General features: G+C 42.8%; 1 protein-coding gene across 1 annotated transcript in view; it reads left to right on the top strand.

The window, feature by feature from the left end:
* LOC132378811 (solute carrier family 25 member 44-like) overlaps window positions 1–1,191 on the top strand; it is a 37,888-nt gene extending 36,697 nt beyond the window's left edge. Inside the window, exon 5 of the mRNA XM_059946031.1 lies at window positions 166–1,191. Within this exon, the coding sequence (XP_059802014.1) occupies window positions 166–357 (192 nt within the window). The 3' untranslated portion in view covers window positions 358–1,191. The remainder of the gene's footprint in view (window positions 1–165) is intronic.
* The last annotated feature ends 14,643 nt before the right edge of the window (window positions 1,192–15,834 follow it).

The following is a 15,834-nucleotide window of genomic DNA, read 5'->3' as shown; positions in this document are numbered from 1 at the left end:
TGTTATTGCAAAGATGTTCTTATCCAAATTTGAAGAATAGAATAGTATATATTTGATGTTGAGTGGGAAAGAAGGTATTGATGAGGCACCCAATCAATTGGAAATGTACTGGAATTTCTTGATCTTTATAATTTACTGAGACTTATTTGATGTTTTCTTTTTCAGTTGGAGGGCAAATCCTCGATAATTGAAACTTCCAGTCAGCTTTTGAGAGAAGAAGGTGCACGGGGTTTCACCAAGGGGCTGTCTGCTCGCATCCTATCTGCAGCTCCAACAGCTTTTGTCCTAGTCATTGGTTATGAAACATTGAAGAAGATCAGTCTACGGCAAGAATTAGTGGCAATTAGACACTGGTAGACGATGTGTACCAGTATTTCATTGGAATGAACTGCACAAAAATCCATTGTGTTTTTCCTGCAATGTGCAAAACTTTGAGTATTTTATATGCACTTTCATTGTATTGAAGAACTAAACTTCAGCAATGGAGTTCTACAGGATTGCTATACCTGTGTAGATTTATATACATTCAGATATTTTGTAAGCTTAATTTCAAATGTGGTGCTTAATGTGTGCAGAAGCAGGATATCAAAGCATTATGAATGTTTTGTTCAGCTAATGGTGAAATGCTTGATCACCTTCAGTTTTTCACCTTCAAAAGTAGGGTTGAGTTTGAAAAAAAAATTAAGCTCTTTAACTAAAGACTACAGCATTAATATTTATTAATCTATTATTTAGTGAATTTTAAAAGTTTAATGCTACCTCATGCAAGCATTCAGTTTGTTAAATTCCTTTACATGTTGCCCTGCCAATATATTAGTGTAAATCTGTAATTCTGCATTTACTATCTAGCATGTGAACTAAGTGAATAATATCAGAAAAACTTCAAACCTGGAGTTCTAGTTTTGTAATAGCCACTCAGATTTGGTCTCATCTTTTAGTTCATGTGACTGTTTAATGAGGTGAAAATGGGAAGTAAATGTGCTTCTAAATGACACTGGTGATCCTTCTTTCAATAAACTACCATATATTAAGTTCTCCGCATTAAGTGGATACCTATTTGCACTTCATCAATTGATATCGAAACAAAGGGTGCATAAATTTCATAAAGATTTACATTCTGGTACTGGAAATCTCAGATAGCAGTGGATAATTAGATCAGAACACAGAATATAATTCAATTCCCATTTTAAAATGAGAGTGCGGTGAACTATATCTGTATGGACACCCCCCCCCCCGGCTGACTGCTCCTGTGACTCCTCCCACAGACCGTGGCTCCTCCCACAGACCGCGGTGTAAAGGCGATTGGAGGCACAGCCCCTTCCTCAGTCTCCAGGATGTTGTGTGGTGGTCACTTGCTGCTTGTGCTTTCTTCCAGCCAATAAAAGCCTACCTTAACCCACGCCTCAGAATTATTGATGGTGCATCAGAGATATTTTGTCATTTTTTAAATTTTCATTGTAAATTCTGCTGTCGATGTGTTGTTGTGTTGTAATGCAAATACAGATTCAACAGCCACTTGGTGGTAGTATAATTAAAACCAGCACATTGAGAAATCCATACAATTATAGGCATGTTTTCATGAACTAATTACCCTTCGTCTCGGCCCAAAACATCGACAGTGCTTCTCCTTACAGATGCTGCCCGGCCTGCTGTGTTCCACCAGCATTTTGTGTGTGTTGCAATAAATTTGTTTGTCTGTTTGTTCCTTTATCCTCATCACTCTTTCAAACTCATCCACCCTTGGCTATTGAGGCAATTAATTTACCAACCACTGCCAACAACTCATATCTTTTAGCTAAGGAAAATTCTTTGAATCTACAAGTCATTCTTGTAATTCTCCTGTGAATCTTCGACATAGCAAATGTATTCCCCACCATGTGTGTGCACCTAAGCTGATATCTTTTAGTTATTAATATAACTAGTTTTCATGATTCTATTTAGTCTACCTGCAATTTGGTTCTAAAATTGTTAGATTAGGTCACTCCCAATAGACCAGCACCCTCACGTTGCCCAGACTGCTGATGAACCAACACCCTCATGTCCTATAGCCCCAGACCAGCACTACCACCTCTCCCTCATCTGAAACCAACATCCACAACTCCACTCCTCTGCCACAGTCAATTAATGCCCTCATATTCCCTTTCCATCACCCAATACCATCTTGAAAAGGGTAATTAGTGACTGATAGTGCTGGATCTGTCTGAAAGTGGAGATACTTCAGTGGTTTATCAGCCTTCAGTAAACTAATATATAAAGTGTATTCCAACTATCTTTAACACTCTACAGTATTTTCTAATTTTTACCTTCGCGACTTTAGCAGCTTTCTCAGCTACGTTACTCCCAACCCTGTGAATTCTACCTCCAGGTAGGAGGTCAGTAGGACACCACCAGCCTACAGATCACTTTGCAAACCACCTCACACAAATCCTGGCTTGGAAAAATGTTGCTGATTACTCATTGCTGTTACACTGATTCTGGAACACAGGAAGCTGGTGAAATGAAGCAACACAGTAGCATAGTGGTTAGCGCAAAGCCATTACAGCTTGGGGAGTCGAAGTTCAGAGTTCAATTCCAATGCTGTGTTTAAGGAGTTAGAAAACCCTCCCCGTGATCAGATGGGTTTCCTCCTACAGTCCAAAGACATACAGTTAGTACATTGAAAATTGTCCTGTGATTAGGCTTGGGTTAAATGGGTGGGTTGCTGGATGGTGTGACTTGTTAGGCTGGAAGGGCCTGCTCTGTGCTGTATCTCTAAATAAAAGAAATAAATAACAAAAATTTCACCAGATGAAATGCAACAGCTCAAGTCACTGGTTTTCCTATGGGTAAAATAGAGATGGGTGAAAATTCAGACCTTGACACTGACATTCACATCCTGAGAAAAAGAATTAATATAAGAAAGAAGTTATGCTAAAAGCAGTGAACTGTGTAAAACCCTCTCACCAGGGCTCGTAGACAGACTTGACTCATTAGCTAACTCTGCTAACAGCCACGTGACTCAGCAGTGAGAAGGCCACCCTTCATAAACAATAGATGTCTAGAGTTGATATGATTTGGGGCTCAACCAAACATGAAAGTTGGGATGTTCCAGTTAACCGAACCTCGATCCGAGCAAATGCTGTGTAAATACTGCCCATATAGAATTACTGGTTGCCAAGAAATAAAAAACCATACACCAGCATAAAATTATAAAGAAAGTATGTTTTCCAATTTCAGCTTTATTAAACAGTTATTAAGAGAATTTTTTTTAGAAAAGGCCCGTTACAGTTAGACCAGCCTAAATGTGCACATGACTGTTGCATTTCATTTCTTCCAAAAGTTGGGCATAACTGTTACACACGGCATTGAACCAATCACCGGCAGAGCTTCCCATCTTGGACTCCTCCATCTTGTGTATTACTCCCTGCAATCGCACCTTCCCATTGCATCAAATCCTACGGGGCTCTCTCCTGACCTTCTCTTTACCGCATCTCCTGCCAAAAGACCAAGAATCCCACCACTGTCCATCACAGATCTCGCTCTGCCCAGCTCTCTCTAGAACCTTCTGATCCCACCATCCTGATTGGCTGACACAACATTCCTAAGTTGAGCAACATTGTCCCTTGTCTTTAGCTGCATGCCAGCAGGACATGCTGCCTTTACATAAAACTACTGAAATGAAATACCTCACAGCATAACAGTAGCAATATTAACCAGGGCATTACATATGCATGATATAGATCATAGAACAGTACAGTACAGTGTTGTGTGACCTTTTAACCTACTCCAGGATCAATCTAACCCATCACATAGTCCTCCATTTTTCTATTATCTATCTAAGAATCTATGAAATATTTCTCTATCTTGATCCTAGCAGTGCATCCCATGCACTTACCACTCTCCGTGTAAAAAAAATCTTTCCTCCAAACACCTTAAAATTACGGTATTTCATTTTAGCTATTTCTCCTCTGGAAAAGGTGTTGCGTGTGTACTCTATTTATGCGTCATCATCTTATACACTTCTATCAAGCTTCCCCTTAAATAAATCTTCTCATTTTCCTGTTTCAAAAACACTCTCTACACCATTTATCTCATAAAAGTTGATTCCTGCCAACTTCAGCACAAATCCGGATTTATGTGATCTGCCTATTACAAACACCTCATTATGTAAGAGTCATTACTAATTATGGAAACTTGTGTCCAACCATGTCCACTGGTGCATCAGCCCACTACGTGGTCAAGGAGGTCTCCCTGGTGGCTGGTGCACCCTAATCTGCCCAAGCCAAGCCCCACTCACCCTCACCCCTGCCATTCCCCTGTCTTGTGATTTTGCAGATACCTGTCTCCCAAGCAGCAGTGTCTGGGAAACAACCAGCTTCAGTTCTACTGCTTCTGAAATTGAATAAACCGTATTGAACACAGGGCAGTACAGCACAGGACATGCCATTAAGCTCATGATGTTGTGCTGAGCTTGTTAAGCTGATGACATCTAATCTCTTCTGCCTCCATATGGCTCAAATCTCCCCATTTTCAGCATCTGCAACAGGTCAACAGCAAAAAACAGATGCCATTTCATTGGCTCTTCTCTCAACCCTGAACATCTGGATGGTGAAGATGCAAACATGAGGTTGCTCTTCATTGAATGCAGCTCAACATTCAATGCAATCATCCTCTCAAAGCTTCAAGACCTTGGCTTCAATACCTCCTAGTGCAATTGGATCCTGGATTCCTCACTTGCAGATCCAATTCACTTGGGTTCGGCAACAACATCTCCTCCACTGTCTCCATCAACGCAGGTACACCATGGGGCTGAGTGCTTAGCTCCCTACTCTACTCACTCTATACTTATAACTGTGAGGCTAAGTGCAGATCCAATGCCATATTTAGCTTGCTGACGACACCACTGCTATTAGCCAAATCAAAGGTGGTGAAAAATCAGCATAGGGAGGTAGATTGAAAATCTGTTTGAGTGGCGCTTCAACCACAACCTCTCACTCAATGTGAACAAGACTAAGGAGATGATTATTGACTTCAAGAGGAGGAAACGGAGGACCATGAGACAATCCTCATTGGGGGATCAAGAGTGGACAAGGTCAGCAACTTGAAAATCTTTGGTGATATAATTTCAGAGGACCTGTCCTTGGTCCAGAACGTAAGTGCCATTATGAAGAAAGGACACCAGTGCCTCTGTTTTCTTAGAAGCTTGTGAAGAATCAGCATGTCATTTAAAACTTTGACAAACTAAGAAATGTATAGACTATAAGATATAGGAGCAGAAATAGGCCATTCAGCCCATCTAGTCTGCTCCGGCATTCAGTCATGGGCTGATCCACTTCATCCAGTCATCCCCGCTCCCCACACTCCATACCCTTTGATGCCCTGGCTAATCAAGAACCTATCTATCTCTGCCTTAAATACACCCAATGACTTGGCCTCCACAACCACTCGTGGCAACAAATTCCGCAGATTTATCACCCTCTGACTAAAGTAATTCCTCCGCATCTCAGTTCTAAATGGACGTCCTGAAGTCATGCCCTCTTGTCCTAAGATCCCCCACAACATGGTGGAGAGTATATTGACTGGTTGCATCACAGCCTGGTATACAAACACCAATGCCCTTGCTCAGAAAAGCCTACAAGAAAGGTATTGGATATGGCCCAGTCCATCATGAGTAAAGCTCTTTCCACCTTCGGACACATCTACATGGAGTGGCAGGAAAGCAGTGTCCATCATCAAGGACCACCATCATACAGGCCCTGCTCTCTTCTCACTGCTGTCATCAGGAAGGTGGTACAGTAGCCTCAGGATCCTCAGCACCAGGTTCAGGAATATTTATTACCCTTCAACAATCAGGCTCTTGAACCAGAGGAGATAATCTTAATCAATTTCCCTTGCTCCATCTTTGAAATGTTCCCACAACCTAGGGACTCACTTTCAAGGGCTCTTCATCCCATATTTTCGATATGTATTTTTATTTGTTTATTACTATTAGTTCTTTTTTTATTTTGTATTTGCACAGTTTGTTGTCTTTTCCACATTGGTTGTTTGTGAGTCCTGTTTGATGTGGTCTTCCATTGATTCTATTGTAATTACTGGGAATGCCTGCAAGAAAACAAATCTCAGGATTGTATATCAAGTCAAGTCACTTTTATTGTCATTTCAACCATAACTACTGGTACAGTACACAATGAAAATGAAACAACGTTCCTCTAGGATCCTGGTGCTACATGAAACAACACTAAACTACACTAGACAACATGAAACAACACAAAACTACACTAAACTACCTGAAACAACACAAAACTACACTAAACTACCTGAAACAACACAAAACTACACTAGACTACAGACCTACATGGGACTACATAAAGTGAACAAAATAGTGCAAAACAGTACAATAATTAATAAACAAGACAATAGACACAATAAAGGACAAATTACAATATAATAGTAAATGATGTAAATGTAAACAATGTTTTAGCAGGAATTGAGAAAGAAATGAGCAAAAATTGCCAAGGGAGTGGAGGGATGTGTGTGTGTGTGTGTGTGTGTGTGTGTGTGTGTGTGTGTGTGTGTGTGTGTGTGTGTGTGTGTGTGTGTGTGTGTGTGTGTGTGTGTGTGTGTGTGTGTGTAGGTTGGTGTCAGACTAGACTCAGTCTGGTCGTGAGAGCCCGAATGCTTCAGTACCTTTTGTTAGATGGCAGGAGGAAGAAGAGTTTGTATGAGGGGTGTGTGGGGTCCTTCATAATGCTGTTTGCTTTGCGGATGCAGCGTGTGGTGTAAATGTCAGTAATGGCGGGAAGAGAGACCCGGATGATCCCTTCAACTGACCTCATTATCCACTGCAGGGTCTTACGATCCGAGATGGTGCAATTTCCGAACCAGGCAGTGATGCAGCTGCTCAGGATACTCTTGATACATCCTCTGCAGATATGGTGACACAAATGTACTTTGCTACTTAATTTACTTTGAACTTTGATCTTCAACAAAGTCAAAGTTGAGTTTATTATCACATGCACACGTACATGTATGTACAGGTGCAATAAATCCCATACTCTTCCAGTCAAGATGGCGCCTATGTACAATGCTGCTTTGGTCGACATCATCTGGGTAGGTCAAGAAACCATATACTGTATTTCACTTATTTTATGTCTTTTTTTGTCTTGAATGTGATTCTGGAACATAAATTAAGCATAAATTATACACAAACTTTACAAAACAGAACACAATTGAACAAAAAAAAGTCTATTTTTGTGCAAAATTGATCAAAGATCAAATATTTATATGCCTGTCTAAGAGCTTCGTAAGTGTCTCTAACACATCACAGTTATTTATTAGACCAAGATTCCCAATCTTGCACTTTTATTGCTTTCCAAATTGATATTCATGCTACACACTTTTAGCAGAGAAGATGATGGGACATCCAGTTCCTTGCCCTTTGATGGACCAACCATCAGGTAGATCTCATCACTGGAGAACCTCCTTCCCATTGACAAATTTTATCTTTGGCCGAAAGTTGTCTGCTTCGACCAAGGAGATTTTCAGTCTTTCCCAGATTTTATGTAAATGCACATTGTGATATTTGTAGAGTTGGACTTAAACACTATGGGAACAAAGTTATGAAGTACTATCTAGGAATTACAAGATGATGAGTTTAGGATACTCAGATATACACTCAACCTATTGGCATTGCCAATCTTAATATTCCCGACAATCACTTTAACTGTGGTCCAAGTCCATAAGACCATGAGATACAGGAGCAGAAGTAGGCCATTCAATCATCGGCTGATCTAATTCTTCTAATCATCCCCACTCTTCTGCCTTCACCCCATACCCTTTGATGCCCTGGCTAATCAAGAACCTGCCTATCTATTAAATGCACCCAATGACTTGGCCTCCACAGCCACTTGTGGCAACAAATACCACAGATTTACCACCCTCTGACTAAAGTAATTTCTCCGCATCTCAATTTTAAATGGACGTCCTTCAATCCTGAAGTCCTGCCGTCTTGTCCTAGTATCCCCTACCATGGGAAATAAATTTGCCATATCTAATCTGTTGAGGTCTTTTAACATTCAGAATGTTTCTATGAGATTCCCCCCCCCCCACCCATTCTGAACTCCAGGGAATACAGCCCAAGAGCTGCCAGATGTTCCTCATATGGTAAACCTTTCATTCCTGGAATCATTCTTGTGAATCTTCTCTGAACCCTCTCCCAAAGTCAGTATATCCTTTCTAAAATAAGAATCCCAAAACTGCACACAATACTCGAAGTGTGGTCTCACCAGTGCCTTATAGACCCTCAACATCACATCCCTGGTCTTATATTCTATACCTCTAGAAATGAACGTCAACATTGCATTAACTTCTTCACAACCGACTCAACCTGGAGGTTAACCTTTAGGATATTTTGCATGAGGACTCCCAAGTCCGTTTGCATCTCTGCATTTTGAATTCTCTCCCCATCTAAATAATAGTCTACCCATTCATTTCTTCCACCAAAGTGCATGACCATACACTTTCCAACATTGTATTTCATTTGCCACTTCTTTGCCCATTTCCCTAAACTATCTAAGTCTCTCTGCAGGCTCTCTGTTTCCTCAACACTACCCGCTCCTCCACCTATCTTTGTATCATTGGCAAATTTAGCCACAAATCCATTAATCCCAGCGTCCAAATCATTGACATACATTGAAAATCATTGACATACATTGAAAAAACTGACCCCCATGGAATTCCACTGATAACCGGCAGCCAGCCAGAATAGGATCCCTTTATTCCCACCAATGCTCCAACCATGCTAGTAATTTCCCTGAAATTTGTGGGCTCTTATCTTGCTAAGCAGCCTCATGAGCGGCATCTTGTCAAAGGCCTTCTGAAAATCCAAGTACACCACGTCTACTGCATCTCCTTTGTATACCCTGCTTGTAATAGTTTTGTCAGGCAGGAATTTCCTGTAGGAAAACCATGCCGGCTTTGGCCTATCTTGTCATGTGCCTCCAGATACTCCGTAATCTCATCCCTAACAATCGATTCCAACAACTTCCCAACCACTGATGTCAAGCTAACAGGTCTATAGTTTTCTTTCTGCTGCCTCCCACTCTTCTTAAATAGCAGAGTAACATTTGCAATTTTCCAGTCATCCGTTACAATGCCAGAATCTATTGATTCTTGAAAGAACATCGTTAATGCCTCCGCAATCTCTCCAGCGACTTCCTTCAGAACCTGAGGATGCATTCCATCAGGTCCGGGAGAATTATCCGCCCTCAGACCATTAAGCTTCCCAAGCTCCTTCTCAGTTGTAATTTTCATTGCACATACTTCACTTCCCTGACAGTCCAGAATGGCCGGTATACTGCAGATGTCTTCCACTGTGGAAAAATGAAGCAAAACACACATTCAGTTCCTCTGTCATCTCTGCATCTCTCATTATAATATCTCTCGTGTCATTTTGTATCAGTCCTATATCTACCCTCAACTCTCTTTTACCCTTTATATACTTAAACAAGCTTTTAGTATCTTCACAAATGTTGCCCATTTGCCCCATTGTATCACTACTGGTTTTTTGCTTTGCTTGATTAAAATGAATCATTCTATTTCACTCCCAATCTAGAGCACTGTTTCTTGCTGCTTCAGTTATTTTTTTTTAAAGGATGCTCTTCGCCCTGCCTCCGGTGCCTGTTACCCTTTTCTCTCTCATTCTGCTTCCATCTATCATAATTCTGCATCTTCCAGTTACCAGTCCACCCTACGCTGGCCTAATTTTAACTCTCTTGCTCTTCCCAAAGCAGCCATCACTTTCCACCTACTTAATCTTCAGAATGACTTTGACAAGGTCCCACGTGCTATTCTGAGATATGATGATGGGGCATCTCCTTGAAACACTTCAGTCCTTATGGAAAAAGCAAAGGGCACGGGATTTCAAAGTGCCACTTACTATCAAAGCCCATCTTGATTGCTTTGCATATAAGAAGACGGGAAGAGGGACTGGAGTCCATGGGTTGCACAGTATGGTGAGGATCTTCCACCTCAGCACCAATTTCTTGCTGCTCATTCCTCTTGAATTCCCCAATACCCAGGAGATCTATCAATCCCTGTTTTGAATCAACTCAATTTTGAACCTCCACGGTCTTCACCACCATTGCACAAAAAATTGTTCCTCAGTTCCAAAAGCACACTCCCTATTTCTGATACGGTGACTGCACAGACCGGGAAATGTCTTTCGTCCATCCCAGTCTAATCAGCCCTGTGAGAATGTTGGAGTATCAATGGCATCTCCTCTCATTCTTCTAAACTTCCAAGAATCTATTCAAACTTTCCTCAACTTGCAAACCTGCCGTCCCTGGAATGTAGACAGTGAGCCTTCACTGCGCTCCCACAACAGCAAATATAATATTTACTTCAGGGAAGGTGACCAGAAGTGTGCAGCACACCCCAGGGTCTTATATAAACCAACAGGGCATTATTATATATAATGCTGTAAAAGTGTACACAGTTGCAGCTGCCTAGTCACAGGAAGGATCTCATTAAGCAGGAAAAGATGCAGAAAAGATTGATGAGGATGTCGCTGCGATTGGATGGCTTGAGTTATAAGGAGAGACTCAACCCTCTCCTAATAGAGGTTAACATTCCATTTGTCTTCATGGTCACTTCTTACTTGCAATGGCTTTGCTTCCTTTCAGCACTAATGTAACCCGTGGGTCATGGGTCAGTAACAGGGAAGGAACTGGAGCAGCATGTCTAATCACAAAATAAATCACAGGATCGGGGATTTAGTCCTGAACTTTGGCTTCATCCGCAGCCACCCTGCAGGAGCCCCCCTTCCGGTGTATGGCTCCATGTTTTTGTAACAAGAGGAAACATAAATGTTCTTTGTTTTATTCCCAGTCAATAATGGCTAACAAATTTATTTGATTTAATGCAATCGCATTGAAACCTAACAGATACTGCAAGGCCTGGATAGAATGGATGTGGGGATGATCGAATTTCCCTCCATATTCCAAAGACAAACATTCAGGGATAGTAAGATGTTATCTTGGTGCCGGAAACATAGTGACATCTGCAGGCTGCCCCTGCACACTCAAGAGGTACGGTACACGTTTCACTGTGCGTTTCGATGTTTCGATGTACATATGGCAAACAACACTACCCTTTATAAAATTTATTTGTAGGAGAGTCTTGGATTTGAGGGCACAGGCTCAGAATAAAGGACGAAGAGGAATTCATTCAGCCAGAGGGTGGTGAATCTGTGCAATCTGCTGCCACAGAGGAGTGTTTGGGTCAAGTTATTGGATGTATTTAAAGCAAATTGATAAGTAAAGGAGTTGGGGGTTAAAAATGAAGGCTGGAGAATGAACAAAAACAGGCATGATTAAATGCTGGAGCAGACTCAATGGGCTGAATAGCCTAATTCTGTTCCTAGGCTTTATGAAAAAATAATCTGCACACTTAGCACTCAAGACACTCATCCTGTCCAAAATTAGAACCAGTGGAAATCTTGGATGAAGGAAGTAAGTGAGTTTTTCCCGCTGTCACCAGAGGGCACCGTAACGCTATTCCAGCTCTATCGCTGGGGGTTGAGAACCAGCAGAGTAAATTTGAAAGGTCCTGTGCCATTTTAATAAAACAGAAAATTGCTACAGGTATTTAAACTGGAGTCTCCAGTAGCTTATGGGCTTTTAGTAATTTGAAGATGGTCTCTGGGTCACTAAAGGTAAAAATAGCCCTGAGGATGACCATGCTGTCATGGTCCAGCCTGTTAACAAGAAATGTTTGTGTTTGAATATATGCTCCACGTGCAGGGTCCTGATTATCAACTAAAAAATGGGCCAATCATCATATCTGTCCAACAATTCAAACTTCTGTATAATATACAGAATGACCAGTAATGGAAAAACATTTTCAAAGTCTATGATAGTTTTATCATCCAAACCTGCTAGGTATTTGATTAGCAGCAGCCATGGTGAACCTCCAGCTATTCTGGGCACTGTTACTTTGTGTCTGTTGCATTGACTCACCAATCACATCACACAGATGTGGAGAAGCGGGCCCAATCAAGTTCGTTGAGCAGATGTGTTTGCGGATTTAATCACAGCCCTCACGCCATACAGCACCACTAGCATTTGATGGCCGTCTATTAGAGGATGAGCAAATAACAGACTAAGGATAATCATTTTTGGCGGTGTGTTACTGGCTCTGCCTGAAGTGTCAAGTAGATGATTCATTTCGGCTCCCTCCTGAGATCCCAGCATCACAGGAGATGAGGCAGACAGCACCGGATACAGCAAATATTACAGAACCAGACAGTGTCCAGTTGCTGTACTTCAGGCTTGCTGTGGGCCCTGCTGAAGCAGTTCCAGTCCAGGTGCCCCACTGGCACCTGCCCAGCTATAGGGAAATTTACCCAGGTGGAAAACGGGAAATTCAAAAGTAAGGTTTATTATCAGAGTACATACTGTATATGTGATGACATGCAACCCTAAGGTTCATTTTTCTGCGAGCATACTCAGCAAATCTATAGAATAGTAATTATAACCGGATCGATGAATCATCAACCAGAAGAAAGCAAACTGTGCAAATGCAAACATCAATGAATAACGAGAACATGAAATAACAAGGTAAAGAGTCCAGAGAGTCCAGTGACGAAATCCAGGATCCAATTGCACAAGGAGGTATTGAGGCCAAGGTCTTGGAGCTTATTGATTCGATTTGAGGAGATGGTGGCATTAAATCCAGTCCAGTCAATTGCCACCTCATCATTCCATCTTCACTTCCTCATCGTTGTAGGGTTTGAGCACTTGGGTGCCTCAGTGGCCCGGAGAGCTGTGGTGGCTCAAGTGAGGGGCTTGTGCTTTGGCTGTTGGTAGGGTCACCCACGCTGAACAGGTCAAAGGGTAGAGGCCAGACCAAGAGTGGTCCTCCGGGATTGGTGGGGGGGTGGTGTTCAGTTCAGGGCTAACAACCCTGACTGGTCAAAAAAACATTGTCACGAACACGGCAATGAAGAAACTTCTATCTGTGTGCAATGGTATGGACAGGCAGAGATGGAGGACCTCATTGTTGCCCAAAGTGAGACCAGTGTAAGGGGCAGTAAGGAGGTGAGCACTCTATTTTCAATCATCAGCAAAGCCACAGAAACCGTCATTAACCGGACTATTAAGTGGCACTCTTTCACCAATAACCTGGTCATCAGTACCTAGAACATTGACCAGCACAGCACAGAAACGCGACCTTTGGCCTGCAACATTGTGCTGAACTAATTAAATCATTAATCACATACCCAGCTAAATTGCCTACCCTCCTACCTACACATTATCTGCGTGCTTCCATTCTGCACATCGAAAAGCTTCTTCCTGTATCTGCTTCCAGCACCTCCCCAGGCAGTGCACTCTACTCATCCACCATTCACGGTATAAAAAACTCGCCTTTGAACCTACCCCAATGCATGCCCACAGGTATTAAATATTTCTACCCTGGGTAGTAGATAACTGGATTTCTCTTCCACCCATGCTTCCCATAATCTTATAAACCTCCATCAGATCTCTCCTCAGCCTCCACTACCCTAAAGAAAATAAACCAAGTTAGTTCAACCTCTCCTTATAGCACAGGCTCTCTAATCCAGGCAGCATCCTGGGAAACCTCTTCTGCATTGTCTCCACAACCTCCACATCCCTTTACTAATGGGGGACCATAACTGAATATTCCAGTTCGCCAGGACCACTAGGCTCTGGGCTTGTCCATGCCTGAGTCAAGTGCTGAGTTCCAGAAGGCAGGTGGGACTGCCCACCCTGACAGCATTCGTTTGAGTTTGGCACTGAGATGACCTGATAAAACTGGAATCAATATGCATCAGACAGAAATACCCCTGTATACTGCACAGAAGAAGATGGCCGTCGTGGCCAGAGGCCAGATATCCCAGCCCCAGAACATCATTGCGAGAGTTCCTCAGGGAAGGGACCCAGCTATCTCCTGCTGCCTCATCAACGACTTTCCTCGTCCGCTGATAACTGCACAATAATTGCAGCTCTTCAGAAAATAAGGCAGGCGATGTCTGTGTGTAGGCTTCTGGATAAGCAAGCCATGGTGCGAAGAAGCCTTCATGCCATTCAAGTACCATCTCCAACAAGCCAGCTGAACTGTGAAAGGCATTACCATCACCGAGTACCCCCAGCAGCAATTACCTGGGAGCTGCTAGTGAAGAGAGAACTCATAAACACCATCCATTCAAGAGCAGAGCAGAGGGTTGGTGTCCTGTGAAAAGGGCCTCAAATATTGTCAAGAGATTCTGCTGATGCTAAAAACCCTGTGTAACACACACAAAGCACTGGAGGAACTCAGCAGGTCAGGCAGCGTCTATGGAGAGGAATAAAGAGTCGACTCTTTGGGCTGAGAGTGTTTCCACCCTCTGTAAGGCACACATCAAGAACTCAATGGAGTTCTCTCTGCTTGCCTGAATGAGTACACTGCTGACAATTCTCAAGGCGTTCGGTGCTGTACAGGGCAGGACGGCCCACCTCAGAGTCTCTTTCAGCAAATACCCAATGCCTGTGTTGTGTGCCTTCTATAGAATGCACAGCAGTGGGGACACCACCACTTGCTGGTTCCCCTTCAAGTCACAAGTCCCCCAGAGCTGGAAATATACCACTCATCTTTTATCGTCACCGGCTCTAAACTGTAGAACTGAGCCCCCACACACCCCCCACCCCGACAGGGCACTGGGACGACCTTCACAGCAGCTTTGCAGTGGTTCAAAGCAGATCACCGCCTCTTTGAGGGACGTCAGAGGTGGGTTTTTTACACAGTTGTGGGTGCCTCAACCATACTGCTGGTGGTGGGCAGAGGAAGGTACATTAGGGACATTTAAGGAACTCTTAGATTGGCATATGGGTGAAAGAAATATAGTGGCCTACGGAGGAGAGAAGGGTCAGACTCCCATCATTGAGCACATCTACACACCGTGCTGTTGCAGGAAGGCAGCATTGGGGCCCCCCACCACTCAGGTCATGCTCTCTTCTCGCTACTGCCATCAGGAGGAAGGTACAGGAGCCTCAGGACCCGCACCATCAGATTTAGGGAATGGTTACTACCCCTCAACCATCATGCTCTTGAACCAGAGGAGCTAACCTCACTCACTCCATCACTGAACTGCTCCCACAGCCTATGGACCCACTTTCAAGGACTCTTTATCTCATGGTCTTGATACTTATTGCTTATTTATTCCCTTATTATCATCCCTTTTCTTTTCTTTTGTACTTGCACAGCTTGTTGTCTTTTGCACGGTGCTTGTCCACCCAGTTGGTGCGGCCCTCCATTGATTCGATTGCGGTTCTTGCATCTTCTAAGTATGCCCGCAAGAAAACGAACCCCAGGGTGGCAGATGGTGGCAAACACGTACCCTGATAATAAATTTACACTGAGCTTTGAGGAGGTTAAAGGGTCAGCGCACGTTGTGGGTCTGTGCTGTTCTAGGTTCGATGTTCTCGAAGGTGATACGGGATGCCCAGGTCCCAAAAATGAATTTAAAAACTACTGTCAGAAACATAATTGAACTAAGTACATTACATTCTGTAGCACTCAGTATAAGGTGAAATAAGTGGAACCGATCAGCAAAGAAAAGATGTCATAGAGTTTCCCAGAGAACAAAGGGTTAAATAACGCCAGAGATTAGGATGATACCAAACACAGAGCAGCTATACGTTGACTTGATGTCATAGTTCATATAAAAAAACAGCCCTCCATGGATATATTCTTTAGTAATTGAACTGTATGACTCTTTCTGTGAGAAGTTTGTGACAGCACAGTCTTGCAGCTCTGGCAGACTGTCTGATGGGCTGCAGCCTGTGGGGTTTAATGACC

Source organism: Hypanus sabinus, chromosome 21, assembly GCF_030144855.1.
Source record: "Hypanus sabinus isolate sHypSab1 chromosome 21, sHypSab1.hap1, whole genome shotgun sequence".
Classification (NCBI taxonomy): Eukaryota; Metazoa; Chordata; class Chondrichthyes; order Myliobatiformes; family Dasyatidae; genus Hypanus; species Hypanus sabinus.
This window is presented reverse-complemented; position numbering and strand designations above follow the sequence as displayed.